We start from the raw sequence: 23,552 nt of genomic DNA on the forward strand, positions 1-23,552 counted from the left end.
TTGGACTCCTTTTCACAGATTGATTTGTTATGATATGTGTGATCAAGCTCTACCTGGTGTCACTCTTGCTATTCAGAATTCATTACTAAAATGATTAGTGAGAAAGCTGGGTAATTCATTAATCGAAAATGCTTCAATAAATGCATGTTTTAAATGATTTAACCAATATTTGCACCGCTTTTTATTTAAAATTTTCTTCTAATTATTTATTTTTGCAATACATCTTTCTCAATAAATATTTATCTAGTTAGTGCCAATTCATAACAAACGTTATCTTAAGCCATTTTGCAAAAAGAGCAGGTCCAGATCACTCTGTTGAAGTATTATTTACCAAGACCTTACAGTACATCAAGATAAGACAAGATTATTTCTTCTTTCATCTTAATCCACCATGGGCAGAGCACTTTGCTGATGAACAGGCAGAAACCTCGAGCAGAACCAGACTCTTGTTAGACAGACATCTGCTGAGGCCGTGATGGGCTTGGAAGGAGGGATAGAGGGAGATTAAGAAAGAAAGAGATGGATGGACAGACAATGACAACAATATATGATGGACTCCCCAAGAGACATCAAACCTCTCTGTGCTTCTACTTCAAACAAAACTTCAGATCTTAACCGTTCACAGAGATATACTCAGCATATCAACATATGCTGTAACCTGTGCAGCCACACTTATTTTTGATTGACATGTCCGACTTGTAAACAGAAGCTTGGGTCAGATATGACTAAGCAGCCTCTTATGCAAAGCGAGCCTCTCTGTCAGCATGTTGAACGCTGGATTAACAGGATCAGCATCGAGTAAAGACTGTAATCGGATAAAGTTGCAGTGCAAAAGAGCACAAATAGACCTGATCTGCTCAAAGTTTCTGCACCACTTCTTCACACAGACACAGACTTTGTTTATTCCTGCCAGTGAGGAAAAAACCTTCAGAGCTCTGCTGGTAGTTTGTTTGTTGTCGTGGAAACTTTTGATCTTTTTTTGTCATGTTTATCTGTTCAAAGGCCTGCATTTCGTGTTTTGCTTTATGTCTGTTTCATATGTAACTGTTGTCATGTTTTGTTTTGTTTTTGTCTAGTTAATTTTGGTTGGATAAATTCATGTTTTTTTAATTGATCTTAACAGCTAATTGTATTTGGTTGAAGTTAGATTTTTTTTGTTGTGGTGGTTACTGCATCATCAGTCAATTTGGTCAGCTTCCACCTCTTTATACCTATTCATTATTCATAATTTAACCCCTAAAGAGGCTTTCTGACATGTTTTCTGTTGATAAACTAGCATCAAATGTAATGTTGTGAGAAGGCCACAATAGATTCCGATTGTAGCCCCTTAAACCCATATAGAACTAAGTCAAGCGAGAACATCCTCATTTACCGTAAATCCCCAACTGATGCCAACTTGTGTAACTCCCCGCGCGGCTGAACTGGGGGGCAAACTCTCAGGTTAAGTGATGCGTGGAGTGAGTTTACCGGTGAAACAAATTAACATGTAAACACGTGTTGTGATATTAGAAGCCTCTCAGGGTTTGTTGTGTGCTTTTGATGGAGGCTGACCTCCTGACAGCAGATGGTGCAGACATAAACACAGACGGAGCTGTGGTGAGCTCTGTGAGGTATCATCAGAGGTATTTAACACCCCCTACTGCTGATCTGCTAATGTTGTCTCTAAAGGCTGTTATCAGTCTGGCTGCTCATACATGAAGAAATAGACAATTTTCTAAAGTATTTGCACGCTTTATTTTGTGCAACATGGATGGGCAGATAGCAATACCATTAAGATGTACGGGAATATATTAGACATAGTTAAAGTAATCCGCAAGTAAACGCTCTGGAGGTCTAAATACTTCCCTTCAATCCCCCATTATGGAGCAGAAACTTGTTTCAGAGTTCAGGATCTAAGGATATGACTTTCAATTGTGTGTACCTCTTGTTTAACTGAGCATAAACATACAAACTTTCAAAATAAAGCCTAACAACTTAAATGTAGCAGTCCATGCTCAACTTGTTTACCTTATCCATCTTAAAGGCTCATAATGGCTTGAAATTGTCTGCATGGGCAGTTGTTTAGCACCACCTAGTGGCAGACCTTATTATGACCATGCACAGCATGTGTAGTTATACTCGAGTCAAATCCTATTAGCCACATCAGACCAGATGGCCCTCCTTGATTTGGTGCCCCCATTCTGTGTTTACGTGAACTTGTTTGTATGTCACTGTCGTCTCTCTGTGCTCCTAAGCTTAAACTGTTCCAACATGTGTCTGTCTTTGAGATAACCACACCTGACATGTCTTTCAGATCCAGTTTTGTCCACAAGGAGACGGACTGAGCTCGACAATGAAGCTCCTGCTGCGTTTAGCTGTCCTGGTGGGATTCTGGGGGTCCTCTCTGCGACCCCCGAGGACCAGTTTACAGGCATCTCAGAGGACACCTTAAAACGTGAGTCAGCACTGAGGAAACAAAATGTGTATTAAAGTTACATGACATTTATTGAGCCTTTATAAATTAGGTTTTGTGGAGAGTTTGACCCTTATCAAATGTCTGATATTCAGACAAATATCAGACACACAGATTTTATATTCAAGACCATATACAGCCAGGATAATTCATTTAAATAGTTTTAACAGTTCTCAGTTTTGACTGAAAAAGTTCAAAAGTAAGTGTTTACAAAAATATCTCACCCTGGTTTTGTGTCTGTCTCTGTATCTCAGAGTTGTCACTGAGTGGAGAGAAAGTTGTGGATGAGGAGATGAAGAGGGCTCTGTACGGGGTGAAGCAGATGAAGGAGGTGATGTGGAGGAACGAGCAGAAGCACGACCACCTCATGAGGTCGCTCCAACACAGCAGCGACAAGAAGAAGGTCTGAGTGACAACATAAACATCTTCTAAAAAAGAGACAGACAGATATAAGTGAAAGAAAGTAAATTGTTTCCTCTTTACCACCAGGCAGCAGTCCAGCTGGCTAAGGAGGTGACTGACAAGCTGAAGGAGGCGGAGGAGCAGTGCAAAGACTCTCTGCAGTCAGAGTGGAGGAGTGCAGACCCTGTCTGGAGGATGCATGTAAAACTTTCTACACCTCCACCTGCCGCAGGGGATTTGCAACTTTCCAGAACAAGGTATGAATCTCTGCCTTTCTGACTCTGACATCCAAACTCAAAAACAAGTTCACTGTGTGGTCTTCAGCAGAAATGTTAACCTTTATTGGAATCAGATTTCTAGCCTTTGTCTGACCTTTTACTCCCAGTGGACCGTGAAGTTTAGTTTGGTCTAACAAAGCATGAACTTTATTCTTTTCAGAGGTCCTATGTTTTAGAATTTTGTGGAAACCTAGAATCAAAGTTGCAACCTCCCAGAGTTTGTTCTGACAACGTAAAAAAATAAGCTCACCTTTGTTACTTTTTCAAACCGAGGTGGAGAACTTGTTTCGCAGAGTGTCCCGCCGCTTTGGCCCCCGTCAGCCCCGCATTGAAGCAGAGGACATCCTGGTGAATCAGGGCCCTGATGACACCGACAATGAAGTCTCCCGCATCGAGGAGTCCTTTGGCAGCCTGATGAGCAAAGTAGGCATCCTTGTGAACCGCAGCATTACCCTGGTCTCCAAGATGAGCAGCCGGTGGACAAAGTCCTCCAGAGGGCTTTCCTAAACAACACTGACATCTTGAAGGAGGAGGCCGACACCTCTGACCCCTACAACCCCGCCCGGGACTCTGGCTTTCTGCAGGGAGTGGGCCTGGAGGAGGTGCTGGACTCCTTCTTTGATTTTGGGAAGAGTGTGGTGGAGGAGTTTGGAGCTGTGGTGACGCAGGTGTTTGATGACGTTCAGGTGGCAGTGGAGGAAGAGAAGAAGAGAGGTAAAGGGTTCCAGAAATCATTAGAAACCAAATCTAGTTTGGTTCATTTTTCTATTTGTAGTTTTTAATTAATGTTTTAAACACATTTTGACTCAATAATTTTCACTTTCTGTCAGAGAGGGAAAGTTTCCCTCGTTTCCTGCAGAACAGAAAGTTGTGCAGAGACCTTCGCAAGCAGACCTCAGAGTGTTGGCGTCTGCAGAGCCAGTGTGAGGCCTGCCAGGGACCTCTACTCACAGGTGAAGCTCAACCTCCTCCACCCTCACAGCTTGTTGTGACCTCATGTGATCTCATCAGACATCTCTGACGTCTTTCTAACTCCTCTCCTCCAGAGTGCCAGGGTGTCCGGGAGCTTTCACGTTGAGCTGGATGAGGTCTCCCAGCTGCTGGATGTGTCCAAAGAGCAGTACGATGAGATCTTGTCCATCGTGCAGCGTCACACTGATGAGACGGTGAGCTGGCTCGGCAACATGGCATCCGAGTTCAGCTGGGTGGCTCAAGCTGTGAGCAACAGCAGCGCTCTTGAGAATGTCTTCCGTGTCTCTGTGGTAAGGAGTGATGGGAATGAAGGAGCAGTGTTTTAAACAGTATTGAATAAACGTTTAAAGACTTGTGATGGCTGTCATCCCCTTAACCAAAAATCATGGGATGACTGCAGGAAATGGAGTTTATTCTTCTTGGAATAATGTATCCAAAGTGAATCTGGAGTTCCTAAGAGTCTTCATCATCCTGTTATAAAAAGGAGTCCTCCAAAGTTCAAATATTACACAATTTCATACAGTAAGATATGACGTGACCCAACTTGACACGACGCGACAATGCGAGATGACACAAACCATTAAACACAATATGACACACAACAGCTCAATGTAAGATGATACGGTGCAAGACGACCCAAGGCCAGATGAGTCGATGAAGACAATATGGCACGACACGCAGCAAGAAGACACAAGGCCAGATGATATGAGAGACAATACGACACAACACGATATGCCCCAAGACGAAATGATATGTCACGGTACGATACGCCATGATACGATACGCAGAGTCATCATGAGGCCATAAGACAAGAGGAGAGACAAAATAAACAACGTTTTTCTGACACGACATAACACGACACTGCACGGCACAATAAAACGCAATACAACACGAGACAACTGGACGCAGGCAGGACAATTTGATACAACACTTCATGATAGGATACTATATGATATGATACATCACAATACAATACAACACAGAGGAAATTCTCAAACATTAAGAGACAGAATATTTGAAAGCTACCTGTTGGATTTGAGACTGTTTATTATTCTTGTCAACTACTGTATTTGTAAATATAACAAGGATCTCTTCATGAACAGTATCAACATGATCAACAATTACAGCAGGGAGCAGAAGATTTTTAGGATGGATTGGGAGAAATTTTTCCAACATGAAAACCACTGGCTGCTGGCTGTGCTTGGTGCAATACTTCACTTCTTTCACCCTCCAGGTGGCACCAAAGACCCTTGATGAGCAGAATCTGTCTGAGACTGAGACCACAGTGGAAGTGAACATCCTGAACTCTCCCCCTCTGATCCTCTCTGTACCTGGGGAGCTGGTCCTGCAGGACCCGGCTTTCATCCAGTACGTGGCCCAGGAGGCTCTGAGCAAGTACAAAGACATGGTCAGGTGAGAACTTTAACCTAACTGAGTATCACTGGGTTCAATCACACAAGGGACATGTGTGAAACATCTTCTCTTACCAATGCGTTTGAACTTCTGATGTGATACTCTTCTTTTAAAAAAAGGGATGAAAATGTTTCAAAAAACTCAGCTCTACTAAATTTTTCATGCATAGCTTTACCTCTAAAACTTACTGAAAATCAAATAAACCATAGACATTAACAACTGTCCTCTTTTCCCACAGGTTTGAGGATGAGTGAAACTACCATGTCCCCTTTAAGGAGTCACTTTCAGCACTTTCTTTGTGAGCAGAACTAGACTGTGATCCTGTAAAGTAGCATAATCTCACTGAAATGTAAATAAACTGCAGTCAACCTGAAACAATCACTGCATATGAATGTAAAAAGTTACACTACAGAATTCTGCATACAAGATATTTCAAAAGTGTGAATAAAAAAGAGAAAACAACAATACCAGAAACAGTTACCTTACTTTGACGTTCTTCAGGAGAAATCTTGAAAAATTGAATGAAGTGAAAATCTTCCTCTGTGGCTGTATCATCGAGCAAAGATCACCGTCACTTTTCAAGAAAATGATATCTAAAGAGAAACTTTTTAAGTAAAACTTTTATTCTTTCTGTACAAAATCATAGTAGTTACCATTTTTCTGGAATTCATCATCATCTCTTCTATTCTTTAGGAACAGTCACATGTTAGGTTCTCATGGGTGACACAAAGAAAACACGGAATAAAAAAGTTCACGTTTTGTCCCAATCGTTGAGCTTACTTACTCCATGACATCTTTTAAATTTCCCATTATGCACCACTGCACAGACAAGGAAGTACCGAGAAGGGGTGACTCTTTATTCTGTAAATATGAACTAATCTGATCACCAGTATGTGGAGGGTTGTGGTTAGTTTTTTGTTACCTCACAGCAGAAGTGATGCATCTCTGCTGTAACAGGGAACTGAATTAAGAAAGTTCATTGAAGAAAGTGGAGTTTGACACAGGAAAACATCTTAGACCTTTCATTCTGTAAAACATCAACAGCAGAACGGCTGACTTTGCATAGTTACACAAATGAAAAGGATCTTGTGTAGTTGGCTTTGGATGAAGCTTTCCCTCCAGCAGACACAGAACTGAGGACATTGGAGGCATGTTTTAGTCACAGGTTGTTGGGATTTTACTGAAAAACAGGAGAAGAATACTACAGCTGTATGTCCAAGTTTACACACAAAATAAAAGGAAAAGATATATTCAACAGCAACCTGAATTGTGCACCCAATGAAAGACAAGATTCTGATTCTTTAAACAGAAGTGATCTACATCAGACTTTCACAGCTGAAATATGAACTTTAAAAACATTTACACAATGTTAAACAGGAAAAATGCTTTCTGTATATTATCAAATACCTCTTTGCGATTTCAAGTCCCTGTTTAAATAAAAAAGCATCATAAATCACATGATTTCAGTTCAAGTGACTGTGTTAATAAGAATCATACAAATCACCATACATGCTCTCATTCATCCGCCTGATCACACCTGCTAAGATACATCTGTCTGCACATCCTGTGTGTGCATCTGCTCCTCCTGTTTCTGTACCTTTTCAAGTCCACCATGTTTTTAATCTCTCCACCTTTCTCCACCAAAGCTCAACAGTCACAGCACTTACTCCTCATTCCAACAACAGCTGTTGGTCGCTTAAAAACATACTTATCAACCTACCAAACCGACCTCATGTACGTGTAAAAGATCTTTACTCTCAATATCAAAGAATTGCTTGCAAAATAAATTTAAAAAATTGGATGAGCGAGGGGGGATTTTATGATCTAGTGATTTAAAAAAAACTAAAAGTAGCCATGGATCTGAATAACTGGAAGAAGCCCTGTCTTTGTGATCACAGTGTTGTGGCCGGTCCATTTATTGGATTATTCCCAGAGCGTAACGTACCAGCATCAATCTGTGCGTGGATGCTTCCCCAAGTATTTGGTCCACTGGTACAAACTGGGACAAACCTCTACCTCAAAACACATGTTCTTTTCTCAAGTTCAGATGTACCAGCGTGGCGGTGGATTAGTTAGTAGCATTAAAACCTTGTCAAGGCTTTTCCTCCCCTCTATTGAAGTTCTCCGTCATCCCAAGCTTTGATCTCCATTGTGTTATCTCTTCAGGATGCCAGACTTTGATCCAGAATTAACTACAGGTTGTCCCCTGGCTGGTACAGCGGCTCCGTGGCTGTGAAGTAGTCTTCCAAAACGATTGAATGTATTCGAAAGTGGGTCTCTCGTCCGGCTCCTTTTTCCAGCACTGCCTCATCATCTCGTGGAGGGAATCGGGGCACCCATTGGGGCCTGGCATACGGTAGCCTCGCTCTACCTGCTCGAGTACCTCGCGATTCACCATACCTGGGAAAATGCAGAGAAGATACGGTGTAAGTGGAAAAGCATAGTCAGGCTGATGGCAGCAAGCAAGATAACAACTAAACCATCAGGGAAAAAATGGCGGAGGGCTTTAAGTGGTTACATCGTGTGCACATGAGAGGTCACAATCCTGGAAGTGGGATCCCAACCAGTGGCTTTTTGCTTTATGTTATTCCCCACTATTCAGTTTCCTACTCTGTACACTATCCTATTCTCTAAATAAAGGTATAAAAGCCCACTCCCCCCAACCCCTATCCATCTACAACAGTAATATTCTTTAAATAGGATGGTGCATTTCTTTGAAAGGGCCTTTGCATCATGGAACAGAAATGGAAATATCTAAATAAAACAGTGCTGCAACATAGAGGGACTGATAGTGAACAGGGTGTTGTAAATTGAGTGTAGTTTCTCATCAAATTGGCACCAAATTCTGTACATTTTCAGCCATTTTTTCAATCTGTCATTTTATCTATTAAGCTGTTAAACTGAGTACACAAAACACTATGAGATTGTGCTGACAAAGTCTGTTATATTACACTGGGAAGAAAACCTAGCTGACAAACCAGGGTGGAGGACTTCTGTTCAAGCTCCAAAATGATTATATGACCTCTTATAAGTATTTGAAAGGTGGACTTTTAAAGTTTTATTGGAGGTTTTCTGGGGGAGCAAACTGTAAGCATCATGCAGACAACAGTAAGAGAAAATGCAAAAAAGTGTGTTTCAGAAAAGGAAAAGAAAAACATTCATAAAAACCCTGAGAAACGTAAAGAGAACACTACTATCTAATCATGCATAGATTCCTTTTAGTTTTTGTTATGTTATTTCAACCTGCCGGTATCAGACTGTGTAAATAATGGAAGTAGTATCCGTGATGTCACTCATCTGTTCCTGAAGCACTGTTTTGAAGCCAATCGTCGGCGGGAATAATATTGGAAATGCTGAGCACAACCTAACTTCTGTTGAGCTAGTGTGAGGTAAAGAGGCGGGCTTTGAGCCTCCTAGCCAACAGCTACAGTGTTCACGACTGTCAAACAAGTCAGTCATGTCCTTATTTGGGCAAAGCTCTTAATCTTAATATCTTCTGAACTGTCACGTTAGAAAAAAAAAATTCACCCCCCGAACAGTGTGTGCCAATGGAGAAATTAATTATTCAGACCTAAGCCGTTTTCTGAACCAGGCTGTTACATGTTTATTAATGCTGCAAAGATCGTCTTTTTTGAATTGGTGTGTGTTTCCGGTGTTTCTGCAGCCAGCATCAAGCGGACGCTCAATTTAGCACGGGCTTCATATTTTGAGACCGGAGGTTGACGCTTGGTCGGTATATATGTGCTTTTTGAATGATGGTTTTGAGACCCTTATGAGAATGTAGGGATGATGAGCACACACAATGACAAAGTGTATACCGTGGAGATGTTTGATGCAGAAGGCTAATAAAATATAAATAATACTAAATTAAAAAATACCTTGAGGAACTAGTCGAAACACTGACTGTTATTTTCTGCCAGGTAGTCAGTCATACACAGAGAAGATACAAACACTGTAAGTGTTTTGTAGAAACAAATCGTAAATGTCTGGTTAAAATATTAATACTGCATTTGAAATTTCTCTTAATGGCAGAAATTTATGTTCAATATGATGAAGGATCATCAGTCTCTTACTCATGGCTTTGAAAATCAAACTGACCACCAGGTCTGTTCAACGAGAGCAACCCACGTCAAGGATTCCTCCTGAACAAGAGACGACAGTGATCCTGAACCCTGTGACACTGCGCAGAAACAGCTCCATGGGGAGCTCCACTGTAGCTAAAAGAGGTTATGACACAAAGCTGGTGGCATGGTTAGAGACGCATCCTCTCCCCAAACCCCTACATACCTCTCCAACCCCCCACCACCCCCACCCACATCCCTTCCTCTCTCCTGGGGAGAACAGGGAAGCGGTTATGTCACAACGGGAGAGAGGACAGGCTCAAAGTGACTGCTGACACCAGGATGCAGGGTGTCGGATGCTGAGGTGTTAGCATGATTTATGTCTTGGAACTCTCAGCTCTAATAACATGCCTGTCACACAGCTATATATCTATTAATATAAACACAGACTGAAATAGAAGATGATGTGTTCCCATGCAGACACTTTGGCACGTGGTCCTGGTATACCTGCTTCAGACTGCACTACACCACCAAGCAAGGGAATAAAATGAAACTCCTAGCACTGCAGGGCTGGAGCCAAAAACGTCTGGTGAGTCACACTTGAGTTATCAAAAAAGAAAACGAGGGGTTCGGCCCCCAGACTCTGCAGCTCTGAGGTAAATTCATCAAACCAAACAGTTTGCATTAAACCGAGAGGGCCACAGGAGCCAGATGGTCCTCAACCAGGGATGGTGGTTTAGTCTGCCATATGGCCGGCTCTGTAATCAGTGCCACTCCAACAGTCACCACCGCTGACACGCTGACAGCAGTACTGCTCTCTGACGGCAGGAGGCAGGAATGAAGCAACAGACGACAGGAATAGAGAGATCGTGTATGAGAGGAGTGAGGGGTGCTTTCCCATGCTATGATAAATCTGAAGACATCTGCGATGACTCACGTCAGCTTCGTTCTATTCTGATCTGCATGTGTGAGAGAATGCTATTAAAGTCTTCTGATGATGGAGAATCAGAATAGCATGTAGACAGAAATGAATGAATCATTCTGCCTCTGCAAGGTGGAAACTTCATAAATCACTCCCTCATCATTTTTTTGGAGACACACTGAGGATTCAGAGAAACTTTAGAGGTGTGTGTAGCTCTTCTGCTCACCTGGGTATGGTACTCTGCCCTTGGTCACCAGTTCAGTCAGTAGTATACCAAACGACCAGACATCTGATTGATGGTGAAGCGGCCGTACAGAGCAGCTTCAGGAGCCGTCCACTTAATGGGGAATTTAGCACCTGGCATAAAGAAAAAAAACATTGTCTCAGGATTTTAAGTATGCTCTAATTAAAAAAAAAAAAAAGGTCCACCAAATATGGGTAAAATTAACATTTCATCAGGCTAAACATGGTGGATAAAGCAATTACATGACTAATCCTTGAGCATTTAATGGGCTTAATTTAGCTTTTGGATCAGGTTGAAATGTTCTGAAAAACATCTTTAGTTTCTCTCAGGCAGGGGTGTGTCAAAAAATCTGGCGAGGGGGGGGGACTTGCCCCTTAAAAGCTAATCGGCCACTCTAAGTGCCACCTCAAAATCCCAAACTGCGATAGGCTATTTGTGTTATCAGGGGTGGGACTTATGTGAAAATCACGTATTCGGGCTGTATCTCAACATGCTACTTCAACCGTATTTTTCTGTGCATTTACAATGCAGCACATTTTCTTTTGTTGCCACTTTAAATGATAGGAAATCACTTTCTGAACAGATGCAAACATCCACACACTTTCTAATTGTCAAAAATATTTTTTTTCTGGCAACAACTCGAAGGTGAATATTCCAAGTTGAGTTCTCAAATCTGCAAAAACACAACATTAGCCCGCGAGTCTCTTTGCAACACCATTCATCCCTATCGCACCACACACCTTGTCTGGCCGTGTACTCATTGTCCTCGATGAGTCTAGCCAGGCCAAAGTCGGCGATCTTGCACACCAGATTATCGGCCACCAGAATGTTGGCAGCTCTCAGGTCCCTGTGAATGTAGTTCATCCTCTCAATGAAGGCCATACCGTCTGCAATCTGAGAGCGAAGACATACGTAGAGATCAATAAAGGATGGGTAAGCAATGAGAAATCACATCATGATAGAGCCAAAGCAAACAACCAGAGGAAGCTTATTTGAAAACGTGTAGCTTTTGTGAGAAACACTACCTATCAGATCTTAATATGAGGCGTAAGACTTAGTTTTCCGTTTAAAGGGGAAAAAAAACACTTGATCTGGTTTCTGACCAAGAAATAAAAATGTGATATAAAAAGGAAATATTATAAAGACGTCTATCTGTGCCTGACTATCAAACGTCTCCTCACTCAACTCCCTCAGAGGTTTCTCAAGCTTTCAGCCTGCCTCGGTGTCATTCTCAAGCACTTTTCCGCCCAGCTGAATGAGGAGAAGAGGGAGAAGAGGAAGCCTGGGAGCATGGGGAGGAGAATTAAGAGCAGATCGCAGTAGGTCAGTGAAGCAGCCAGCTCGAGTGGCCTCTGATGAGCGCTGTTTAAGTGCTACAGGCAGTTAAGTGGAGGGGTGTGAGTGGAGGCACATACAGCTGGGAAGAGGAGGAGGAGGAGATGAGGAGAGGTAGAGATGTCAGGTTTGGTATTAAATAAATATAACAGCCAGATGGAGAGCAAAGTGAAACCCTTAGTCTGAATATTCAGGCTCATGCACACCTCCACACATGGCTGAGAGCCCGCCCACATGCGGCTCTCTTTGTTTTATTGATGATGCATGATAATCCCTCCCTCACACTGAGTTTAAACAGCAGCTGGGAAGCTTAAGAGGCAAAATGTTGGCATTCATACTATGTGTTTTCATCCTACCTGTGCAGCCATGTCCACCAGCTGAGGTAGCTTCAGAAATTTACCATCCCCCTCCTTGAGGAAGTCCAGTAAACTGCCTGTGGGAGTTCAAAGGACCACAGTCAGGAACAATTGATACATCTGTTTAGTTCACGTATTGTAAAAATGCAAAGACAAAGCAGTAAGACTTCAGAAAAATATATGACATAACCAAATACAGTGTGAGGCGACATGCCACCTCAAATTTTAAGAGGCTATCCTCACTAAAGTCGGTTCTCCTTTATGTTTTCTACCTCCTTTGGAGTCTGATTTCAGGTTACTGGTCATACTAACGTTAAAAGAAGTTGAAATTCTCCTGACATAAATAAGAACCTAACTAAAGAATGTTCCTGTTACTCTATTTTACTTTGGATGTCCCGAAGTGGCCAATTTTTGTCTAAAGGTAAATATAACAGCCAGAAAGCAGTCCAAATTGAGCTCAATTTATCATCCTATTTAATTATCATCTGTGCTTGTTTACATCCATCCAGTAGAGCATCTTAGCAGTTACCATTAACTGGCTTTGGCAACTGGTGGGTGATAGCTCCATAGCTGAGAAACAAAATATCGCCGTCATTTCAGGGCTACCATAATACAAATATTAAAGTCATTTTGTTTGATTTAGTAGTAATTCTGGTGCCGTCTAGCAAGGAATTATGATTACATCATCAACTCAACACGCTCATCCACGAATTCGACCATGATGAGAGGGTGATGACACTGAATGGTTACAAATAAAGCTGCAGAAGATTTATCACCTGGTAATCCTGCTTTTTATCTAAATTAAAGCCACTGCTATGACTTCTTAGAGTGAAAATATAACGATTGTGTTTGACAACTAGGTCACAGGCTTTGAACACACTTAGAAATCAATCAGAAGAGGGTTACAGAGGTCTGTCTCTGTGTCAGATGGCTGATGATTATAAAAGTATAGATTTCTACCAACTTCTTGCAGAGAGCATCAAGTCTCTCCTTGTTATGGAACTTACATATCATAATGCCTTAAATTTTTGGGATGAACAACAAAAGATGCAAGCATAAAATGCAATGTACTAATCCTCCAGCATTTCACTTTTTAACTTTAGTTAATTTTTTCTAGTGTGTTTTATTTAATGTTATTTATATCTTTCATTTTTATTTATTTATTCAATTATCAGTTTTTCCCAAGCATGTTTTCTTTAATGGTTTTGATATATTTTCTTATCTTTCTATTCATTTCATTAGTGATTTTCTCAACAAACAAACAAGCAAAAGGAAAGTGAACAAAGTTAGAGTAACACAAAGTACAACAGCAACGCTAACAGAAATGACTAAGTCAGGGAGCTGACAGCATGCCAACAATGAAATGATGAGTGATGTAAGTTATGTCTTGATTGTTGGTGTTTTCCAACATTATAAAGTTGATGTTCATAAACTTTAAGGATGTTAGGAAACAGAAAAGGGGTGATTGTACTTTCTAGTTAAAAAGCCTGAATCTCAGTGAATTTGCAGAAAAATGATCAGAGGTATGTGTGTGTCCTCTTGGCCTCACCTTTGCCCATGTATTCTGTTACAATGAGGATGGGTTCCTCAGAAACCACGGCATAAAGAGGCACCAGTTTGTCATGACGGAGCTTCTTCATGATCTGAGCCTCCTGTAGGAAGGCCTCTGGGGACATGGTGCCCAGCTTCAAAGTCTTAATGGCCACCTTAGTTGTGCCGTTCCACGTGCCTGAATATAAACAAACAGAATGAGCTCTTTAGTTCAAAACAAACCATCAAACTGTGCTGCATTTGTAGAGCGGAAAAATAATGCATCCAACAGATTTCCAATTTATTAAGTGACGCATTCTGTAACGCTGAAACCATGCAAGTGCATTAAAGACATTTTGACCCCTTTTAAGTGATTAAAAAAGTGGATTCTAACATCAGCTGCCGTGCCAGTGATCCCTGGCAGCATTCCCATGTGTAAAAAGCAGCTCAGGGGAGAGAGGGAGAACATGATGGCTTAAAAAAAACAGCCACTTCCTGGTTTGAGAGCCACTTACTCACGCCCTGCTTACATACAATGAGCTGAGGCAGGAGATCTGCTGTTTCCGTCATGTGGCTGACCTTCATGAATGAATCATACTGAACAAACTCCAAACACACGCAGACTGAAGGACAAAGCAGGGCAATGATAATATCTACTAATAGCACATGGTGTTAGGAGGTCCAGAGAGATCAACTGGCACACTGCAAGACAGCCAGAAAGTAAGACGCTGATCAGTCTTAGGGGAGGAAAAAAAAAAGAGTTTCAGTGAGGAGTTGTAGCTCAGCAAGACCACACAGAGCAACGAGAGAGAGAAAAAGGGATTCCTGGGATTGCGCAGTGGAGGCGCGCAGGTCGAGGCTTGCTGCAGGCCACGCTTAATGAAAGACTGAGCGTTGAAAGAGGAGCGCCGTGCTCACTCACAGGCCCCCATCTCACATGCAGGCCCCGGGAAGTGAAGCGTGGGAGGTGACCTGTCATTACTGAGCTGCGTGCAGCGATCAGTCTTTCCATCAGTATGTGGGCCAGAGAGGCAGCAAGACCAGATCTGTACTGAGGTCAGTCTTACTCAGCCTCAAGCGAACATGAATCATTCTCTAAACACACTCAGTGTACGTGCTTTCACTGCTCCTGAGCTGTTTATACATTAAAACTTACATGTGGAGGTTTTGTTTCTGTATGTACACACTGATTGTCTTGAGTGTACGTCTATGCATTTGTTTACCTCATTTAATAATTCATGATCAGTGTTTGCATTAAACATAAATACTACACAGCGTTTATGCACGTATGAGCTGTTGACAAAGGAAGGCTACAGACTCATCTGCCTTCAGCAGCATCCACTCTTGACTTCATCAGCAACATCTGGCTTTGGGTCTATACTCAATTTATGCTGACAGATTTCTCTCAAACATGATTCACCCAGACTTCTTTTATCACATGGTTTTCCTTCATTAAAGAGGAAACCATGTGCTGAACTTTTACATTTGAAATTTTTAACAGAATCCTGCTGACATCCTCACCAAAATGAAACCAACACGTTTCAGTGAAACTCCCTCGATCGGCAGTTCCTACAGGTGAAATGATAGGTGGATTAACAAACTACTGACTGAAAACTATTCTGCCACAAAATTTCTAATTCATGTTTTGTATAAGTTCGTATTCTTTTAGAAAGAAACACCAAATATGATTTGGTTTAAGCTCCTCAGATGGATCATTTTCTGCTCTCCTTTTTCACATGTTGTCCTTTATTGATAGGACGGCTGAGGAGACGGGAAATGGGGGAGAATAGAGTGGGGGAGGTCATGCAGCAAATGGTCGAGGCTGGGAATCAGCAACACGAGCACACGCTTAAACTGCAAGGCTAACAGCAGCCAGGGTTTTGGATAAACCAGCAGTTATCAATATGTTCACTTTAGCTTTTAGACACTGTAATGAGGATTTTAAAACAACTTTTTGGTAAAACACAATAATTAATGAATAAAAACATATGTGTTTATCTACTGGTGAAAATAATAAACGGTGGCTAACACAAGGAAAACATCCCATCACATATCCCACCATCCAAGCATCTTCTGCTGGAGTATGACTGACTCTAGAGCAACGCCTTTGCAGCAGCAGCATGGCCTGTCAGACCATTAGGACTGAATGGTAGATATACTTTGATATCCTCCTAACATTTGAATGTCTTTTATGTACAGATTTAAGCTCCGAGTGTTTCCAGAAGCTGTGCAGATTAATTTCCCAGACAACCAATCACGGAATAATCAATGAAAAGAGAGCCAACACAGCAGAAAGGCATCTATAGTCACTTTTCTACCAAAAGACCTCTAAAAGAACCCGAAACTTTATGTCCCAGGATTTCCTTTTTGAGTTCCTCCAGCTATGATTTCTTCAAGGACTTAAGTCTGTCAAGATTAGGCAATTATACTGCTGAGAGAAAAAGCCACACCTACATTACAGCACTCAATGTGCAGCTTTTCAAAGTCCCTGCACTTTACAAAGTACTACATCTAAAGCAGGGACTTTTTAAGAGGCTCTCTGGACTTAAATAGTGCATTCCCACTGCAGCAGCCAGGCTCTGAGTCTCTCCAAAAAGTCCCTGAGGGAAGTTACTGCAGTGGAAACCCTCGCAGCTTACTTTTGTTTCTGAGACATAAACTGTGTGCAGGAACACAACAGTCACGGTGTCTTACCCATCCAGACATCTCCGAAGCAGCCCTGTCCCAGTTTGACCTCCAGTCTGAGAGACTCTCGTGGGATTTCCCAGGCGTCCTTAGCTAGTCCCTGAGTCTGAGGCTTCACCGTCGGGCAAACTGATGTCAGCCTGTGGCACAGACCGTCAGCATGTTCTGGTCGGGAATAGAGATGTGGAAACAGAAAAAAAAATCACTTTAGAGAGGAAGCATGCTAAATCACATTCAAACTACAACATAGCAAACTGACACACAGGAAAAATACTGTTTTTCTCTACTGGAATAATCAGATTCTTTTCATCACTCAGCCATGAACCATGATGAACTCAATTCAATTCTAACTTGGGTATCAAAACAGAAAGATCACAGGTCTTTTATTTGGGACAGAAGACAGAGAGATCACATGTCTTTTATTTGGGACCGAAGACAGAGAAATCACATGTCTTTTATTTGGGACAGAAGACAGAGAGATCACAGATCTTTTATTTGGGACACAGTGAGAGCAAACACTGTTGGACGGCACCAGCATGGAAACCCAATTTACAATCAGAGCACACAGAAAGATTAAACAAGCCTGTTATTTCAAAGCACTGAGCAGGTAAGAAGATACAAGCTTTTCCAGCATGAATTTGCACTTGTTGTTGACTTTGTCTGCAGTTCAAAGCTCTCCACTCTGAGGAACAGAGAGGAGCGTGGAGCTATGAATTGATCAGCCTCTGCATGAGAGGAATTATGTTAGGGCGAGGAGGACAGGGTTGACAACACAACACCAGAAATGTAACATTTAAGAGTCTCATATCACATTTTCATGGATTGTATATCTAGTTGCAAAGTTTCCCGCGGTGTGTCTTGTGCGTGCTTGCATCATCCTAACCCTTTCTTGTGACAGTCAGGGAGATTTTTGGGAACAGCTGCCTGCTTATCAATACTGTGCAGAGATTACAGCAGGCTTAGGACTGTGTGTTTTTAATGGGACGTTTTTGTATTCACGCCTCTTTCGGCTTAAGCCTCACATGGTTCTGCTTTTTTTGGGGGGGACTTTTGCGTGATTACTGAGCTGAGGCTGTGTCTGTAAAAGCTTGAGAATCACCACATTAACTCTGCAAAACACTCCATATGTGTCCCAGCAGCAGATCTCTAGCTGAATAATGCATTTCTACTAAAATCATCGATGAAACTGGACACTTGTATTGGAAAAACTACTTAAAAAGACAACTGCTGGTTGTAGAAATGACCAGAAATCATTGCTTGTTTGTCCAAATTACACACTACAATCATGAGTCTGAAAGGACAAAATTACAAACTTCTTCCATGTCAGTGAACCAGTCCAGTGGTAAACAACAATTAGTCTAAATGCTGCCTTCAAGCGATGATGATGATGTGTAAGGAGGTCATGTTGATAGAATGCATACCTGTGTAGTGTTTCACCAGCTTCTGCAGGTTCTCAAACTGAGCCCGGGTGGTGATGTAATAACCGCCGTTATCCAGCTTGCGGATCTTGTAATGTTTGACGTTGTCTCCCTTCACCTCATCCCAGTCCCGGATAGACAGAGAGTACGCACCTTTGAAATCAACGTTAGTTTTGTTAGATTCTGCTCCAAGGTGACAGAACCTCCCCAAAATATGGCGTGCAATTCATGCATCCATTTTGCACCATGTTATACATTTAAAAGATCAACTTTTCCCATTTAAATGATCACATGGCTGCAATAAAACCCAAACTGCAGCTTACACAAACACACAAAAAAGAACCCAAATATGTTTCTTTACATTTTTAAAGAGCTCTCAATTTAAAAAAAAAAGAAAAAGTCCTTGTACCTTTGGTCGTCTCGCTCTCTCGTGCCAAGAAAGTGCCCTGCTGGTTCCCTGGAAGCAGCAAGAGACGCTCGGCATCTTTGCGGCCCATTTTACCAAAGTACCATCTGCCAAACGCAAGACAGTCAGAGAGTCAGACACAGGAGGAGCTCTCAGTGCGAGACACTGCTTATGGAATAGGATTTTCTCATTCATGTGAGAAGAATATGACTCTGATAATCTGATACTCTGGTGTTTGGTATTGCATGAATTCTGTAAATCTTGTTTAATATCATCAAATGACCTTGAGAAAAGATGAAGTTCATTTCATGTTGGTCAGAATACATTAAATGTCAGGGATTTTTAGCCAGTTCAAATGTGGTTACTTTTAAAGTCAGACAGAGGAAACTCAAAGGCCACACATGTTGTTTACTTTAAAATAATTTGGAACAAACTTCCATAAATGTAGCCCAGTAAGTGCCTCGCTTCAAACAACACACACTTCTTTAGTCTGAGTTTGAAACATTCAGTATTATCCCTCACTAGACCTAAAACAAGCATTAGCAGCAGCTGTTGACAGTCCTAATGTTCTCTGTCCTTTTAAGACAACATAATCTATTTTAGACATCAATTCAAGTTCAATCATGTTAAATACCTGTGCTTCATTGGCTTATTTATTCTCAGATTAAACTGTGAAGAAAGCAACAGTTTTGGACCCTTCTGATCACTTGTGTTTCAGAGTCAGTTTAGTGTTGACTCTTTTAGACGGATGGTAAAGTTAAGAACAGTCTAAAAGCAGCACAGTCCCTTGACGTTTCAGTCACACTGCATGTTCAGCAAAGTGAATGCCAAAGACTAAACACAGAGCTCTTATTGTTTGGAGTCTGTGCTGCCATGATTGTGCACAATGGGTCAGCCTCAATGTGCGACTGCCCGGCCGCATCACGTTGTCTCAATCAGAGATCTGACTAAGCAGGGTGAGACAGCAGAAAAGAATGATGAGGACAAAATAAAAAAAGAAATAAAGTAAGAGAAGAACGTCAGAGGATGAGAGTTAGAGGAGTTAATGAGCTCTTACTCCTCGGCCTGTATGGAGTCGGCTGGAGCCACGTAGTTACTGGGGATGTAACCTTTCTGTCCGGTGTTGATGGAGCGAGCCTCCCACCAGTCGCCTTCACTGAGGAGAGGAGCAAATTGGAAATCAGAAAATGCACATTGTGGACAAAAAAGAAAAGCATGAGCGAAAAGTACACCTACACTAAGAAGAAGACTGAGGGTATAAAAGAAGAGAAAGATACAAAAGTAACAAGGTCACATTATGCGTCATTCAAACACGTCAGTGATCCAAGTCATTACAGTGGAGGAGTGGTGTAAAAGTCACAGGCAGAACACTTTACTGAAGTTAAAGTCACAATAACATCAAAAGTATGAGTGAAGTATGAGTTTAAGTCCTGCAGAATAAATACTACTTTAATAAGAGTACAAAAGTATCATCATCTTAATAACTTTGTGTAACTAATACCTTATTAACACAGATTAAGCAATAATCCTTCATGTTTTAAGGATTCAAGTATCTAATGCATTGAATATCAAACTTAAGTCTGAGATATATGTATGTATGCATGTAGGAGATATATGAAATGAATACAAAAATGCAGTATTTGCTTCAGAGAGGTAGAAGTTTAGATCCACTTCCCCTCAATTTGTGAATTTATTGCAGAAATAGCTGTTCTTATATTCTTACTGATGCTTAGAATTGTCAAGAAGGAATACATATCCTTTTTTAATGTGCTCAAAATCTTTATATTTGAATATGTGCAAGGATTCATTGAAAAACCTGTCTACAAATACAAAACTGATAACCTTTCAGAAGGTTATCGAACAGAGTCCTACATTCATAGAAACAGCAGCTGTGCATGCATAAATTACTAAAAAGATCAGGAACCTATGCATCGGAAGAAACTGTTAAAAAGCACTTTCTAAAAACAGATCCTTTCCCTCCTCCACCTCCTCCTTCTCTTTAAAAGCAGATGGACTTTTTCTTCCTGCATGCAGAACGTGTTCATTGACGGTGGCTGCAGAGGTGTGAGGAATGAGGAAAACGCGATATGTGGAGCACTTGGTGCTCTGCCCGTTTTCACACCTGCTCAGGCTGAGGGGAAAGAGATTCTACTGCTGCTGGAGGGGGGAGTGAGGAGTGAGGGTAAAGCATTTTCATTTCAGGTGTTTCTACTTCTTTTCATGTTTTCATGAAGACGAGCATCAGTGACAAGTTGCTTTAAAAAACAAAAGGCCATGCTGCTCATCTTTCACTTTTGAATACAGCGTTAGCGGCTTTGAACACGGATCTGCAGATCTTACTCACACTTACTCATCTGTTTTATGACATGCTTTGTTGATATTTGAGAAAAAAAGGGTTAAAGTGGTATGGTGATGACTGAAACAACAACGTACTGGTGGAAAAATGCACGGCATGAGAAAAGCGACAGGGGACTGAACAGATGGCCCGTTAGAGGAAGCCATTAACCCAGACAGATTTCAGCCTTAATATCAGATTTGAACACAATAAGGGATTAAACATACACACGACCACGCAGAAACACATCCCCACAGCAGGAGTCTGTTGGTTTCAAAAGTAAATGTACTCACGTGTTGTTGATAATCTGGAAGCGGTCCCCTTTTTTGAACGACAGATCGTCAGACGTCCTTGCTTCATAGTCGTAGAGGGCAACGAAGAAAGTTACACCTCCTGGAAACACAAGAGACTGAGCGTTAGAGGTGTTGGTGTTTGACAGGAAGTTGATGCTACGCTTTAAAAAAAGATGTTCAGTTCTTAAGGTTGCACTATGAATAAAAAGGCCTCAAACAGCCTCCACCACTCAAAAAATGTCAAGGAGACATTTTTATTCTCCTCTATTATTATTTATGAGTCAACGCTTCATCCAGTCTTACTCTCATTCATTAGATAATTCCCTGAAGTGATGCCCTAAATGAAACCTTTTATTTTGAAACATCTCACTTCCTGTGCCTCAGAGTCTGCATTGAAAACACAAGCAGCTTCCTTAATGTTGATTTATGTGAGGAAAACACACCAGAGAAACACAATTCCTCAGACTGTGTGGCACCACTTCATGCCAGTGAATCAAAGTGATGTCACTTAATCTCCTCCACGTAATGAAAAGAGTTGATTTGTCGGGTCTGAAGTGACAGAGTGCAGAGAGACAACAGGACTGTGATATGTTTATCTGCAGGAGGAAATTGAACGGGCAGGATTAGATCTCCAGCAGCCCCTCAGGCAAGATTATCCTCCTTGAGAGAGAGACCAAGGATGTGTGTGTGTCTGGTGTGTGTGTTTGTGTGTGTGCGGGCATGAATGTGTGTGAGCGTGCTCTGGGAGGAAACATCACTCAGAGCTGTGCATGTTGATTGCATAATTTATCCATGTAATCTAAGATGTATTAACTTTGCAAATGAGAATAGGATTACTTTTCATGTCACCAAGTGTCATTTCATTCCCAACAAATCCTTCATCACAAAGTTATTTAAAGTCAAACTCTGGCTGAACGAACAACTTGAAATGAGGTTGACTAAACTACTTTTTAAAGATTATTTTTCGGGGTTTGATTAGATAGGACAGCTTGAGAGACAGGAAATGCAGGGAAAGAGGGGGGATGCAGGGACCAGGTATCCCTGGCGAGGACTGTAGCCTCTGTCCACCAAGTGAGCTAAACAGTCACCCCGTGGATGACTACATCTATTGAAGTCAGGGACTGTAACTGTAATTGTTTTCTTTGGCTCTCGAGACGCCATGTGTTTCTTCCCATATTACTGAACTATTTTTGGGTTCCTCTTCGGCCTTGATGTTTGGGCCGAGTCGTCTCAAATGTTTACTTTGCATAACATCTGCTACTCATGATGTTCTGTGCATTACACATGCTCAATAGAGTTTGTTCTTGAGTTTTTCTCTCATTTACACAGAATTAAAACACAGATGGAAGTTAGACAGTGGCAGAGGTGTATTAGTTTTGATTAAATTTTGCATTTTGTCTAAAAATTGTTTACGTTTTTTCTTTACTATTTTTTTTTTTTACATTTTTTAAAAAAACATTCTTTTTTACAGTTTTTTTTTTTAACCGCTTTCTAGCCGTATTTTTACAGTTTTCTTGTTTACACTTTTTCTAACCATTTTAAAACAATTTTTGAAAAAATTAAACGTTTTTAGACCATTTTTCTAACAGTTTTTAAACCATGTAAGTGTTTTAAAGTTTTTCTAACCGTTATCCCTTTTTCTTTACAATTTTTTGACTGTTTTTCCAAACCGTATTTTTACTGTTTTCTTTACCTTTTTTACCCCATTATTTTGATAGAGACCATTTATTTTAATATAGTCCACATAAAGAGCATACAACTGATGCATTCACAGATACTTCAAGCCTTTTCATGTAGTGGCACTCACTTGAACTTTAGGTTAATTACAATAATCAGCTTTGATTATCATTAACACCACACTACACCTCAGATAAAGTCAGAACTCTGCAGTGAAAGATATAAAATCAGGGACACTCTCTTTTATTAAGCTAGTTGTGTGTTTCAGAGTTGACAAGCTGGTTGTCCAATTTAAGATCTGTTATAGTCCTAGTGACTACTTTCTTGTCCTTTTATACATGGTAAACATTCTTGTTGATCCATTTGAATCCTAAGCCACGTTTTACATTGCCAGTTCAAAGCAGGAATTCTAAGACCTTATAATGTCTTGCCTCCAGAGGTATAATGGTAAGTATTTTTGTGGCATGAAGTCGTCTTGCCTCTGAGCCAAACTGGAGGTAGTAACAGAGGCGTATCAGGGGCTGCGTGTGTGTGCATGTCCAAGTGTGTGAATGTGAAGCTCATGTTTACATATTGTGCTCCTCCTGCCTCTGATCTGCAATACTGTGACACACTGTAACATCACACACTGGAGCACCAATATAACTCAGTGTAAAAATCCAACGCCGTAAGGACAGCAGAGATTTGTTTAGCACTGTTGCTCGCTCACAAAGTAAAAAGATCTCCAATTTCACACAAAACTAAGAAAAAACATTAAATAGTTTTTGTTAGTG

The 23,552-nt window shown here is 41.2% G+C and overlaps 2 protein-coding genes across 2 annotated transcripts in view; one reads left to right on the forward strand and one right to left on the reverse strand.

The window, feature by feature from the left end:
- The first annotated feature begins 2,332 nt into the window (after window positions 1-2,332).
- Window positions 2,333-5,982, forward strand: clul1 (clusterin-like 1 (retinal)). The gene is given in 12 exon segments (XM_034703551.1): window positions 2,333-2,363; window positions 2,366-2,434; window positions 2,707-2,855; window positions 2,942-3,023; window positions 3,026-3,111; window positions 3,406-3,607; window positions 3,610-3,846; window positions 3,963-4,085; window positions 4,179-4,201; window positions 4,203-4,394; window positions 5,339-5,517; window positions 5,756-5,982. Coding segments are annotated over 12 exon segments (1,389 nt in total). The 3' UTR covers window positions 5,772-5,982.
- A 137-nt stretch (window positions 5,983-6,119) lies between these two features.
- Window positions 6,120-23,552, reverse strand: part of yes1 (YES proto-oncogene 1, Src family tyrosine kinase) — a 33,655-nt gene continuing 16,222 nt past the window's right edge. The window contains 12 exon segments of the mRNA XM_034702696.1: window positions 6,120-7,765; window positions 7,768-7,917; window positions 10,727-10,795; window positions 10,798-10,857; window positions 11,485-11,638; window positions 12,436-12,512; window positions 13,985-14,164; window positions 16,660-16,815; window positions 18,072-18,221; window positions 18,478-18,581; window positions 19,532-19,630; window positions 21,103-21,202. Of these exon segments, the coding sequence (XP_034558587.1) occupies window positions 7,710-7,765; window positions 7,768-7,917; window positions 10,727-10,795; window positions 10,798-10,857; window positions 11,485-11,638; window positions 12,436-12,512; window positions 13,985-14,164; window positions 16,660-16,815; window positions 18,072-18,221; window positions 18,478-18,581; window positions 19,532-19,630; window positions 21,103-21,202 (1,355 nt within the window). The 3' untranslated portion in view covers window positions 6,120-7,709.

Source organism: Notolabrus celidotus, chromosome 15 (assembly GCF_009762535.1).
Source record: "Notolabrus celidotus isolate fNotCel1 chromosome 15, fNotCel1.pri, whole genome shotgun sequence".
NCBI classification, from domain to species: Eukaryota; Metazoa; Chordata; class Actinopteri; order Labriformes; family Labridae; genus Notolabrus; species Notolabrus celidotus.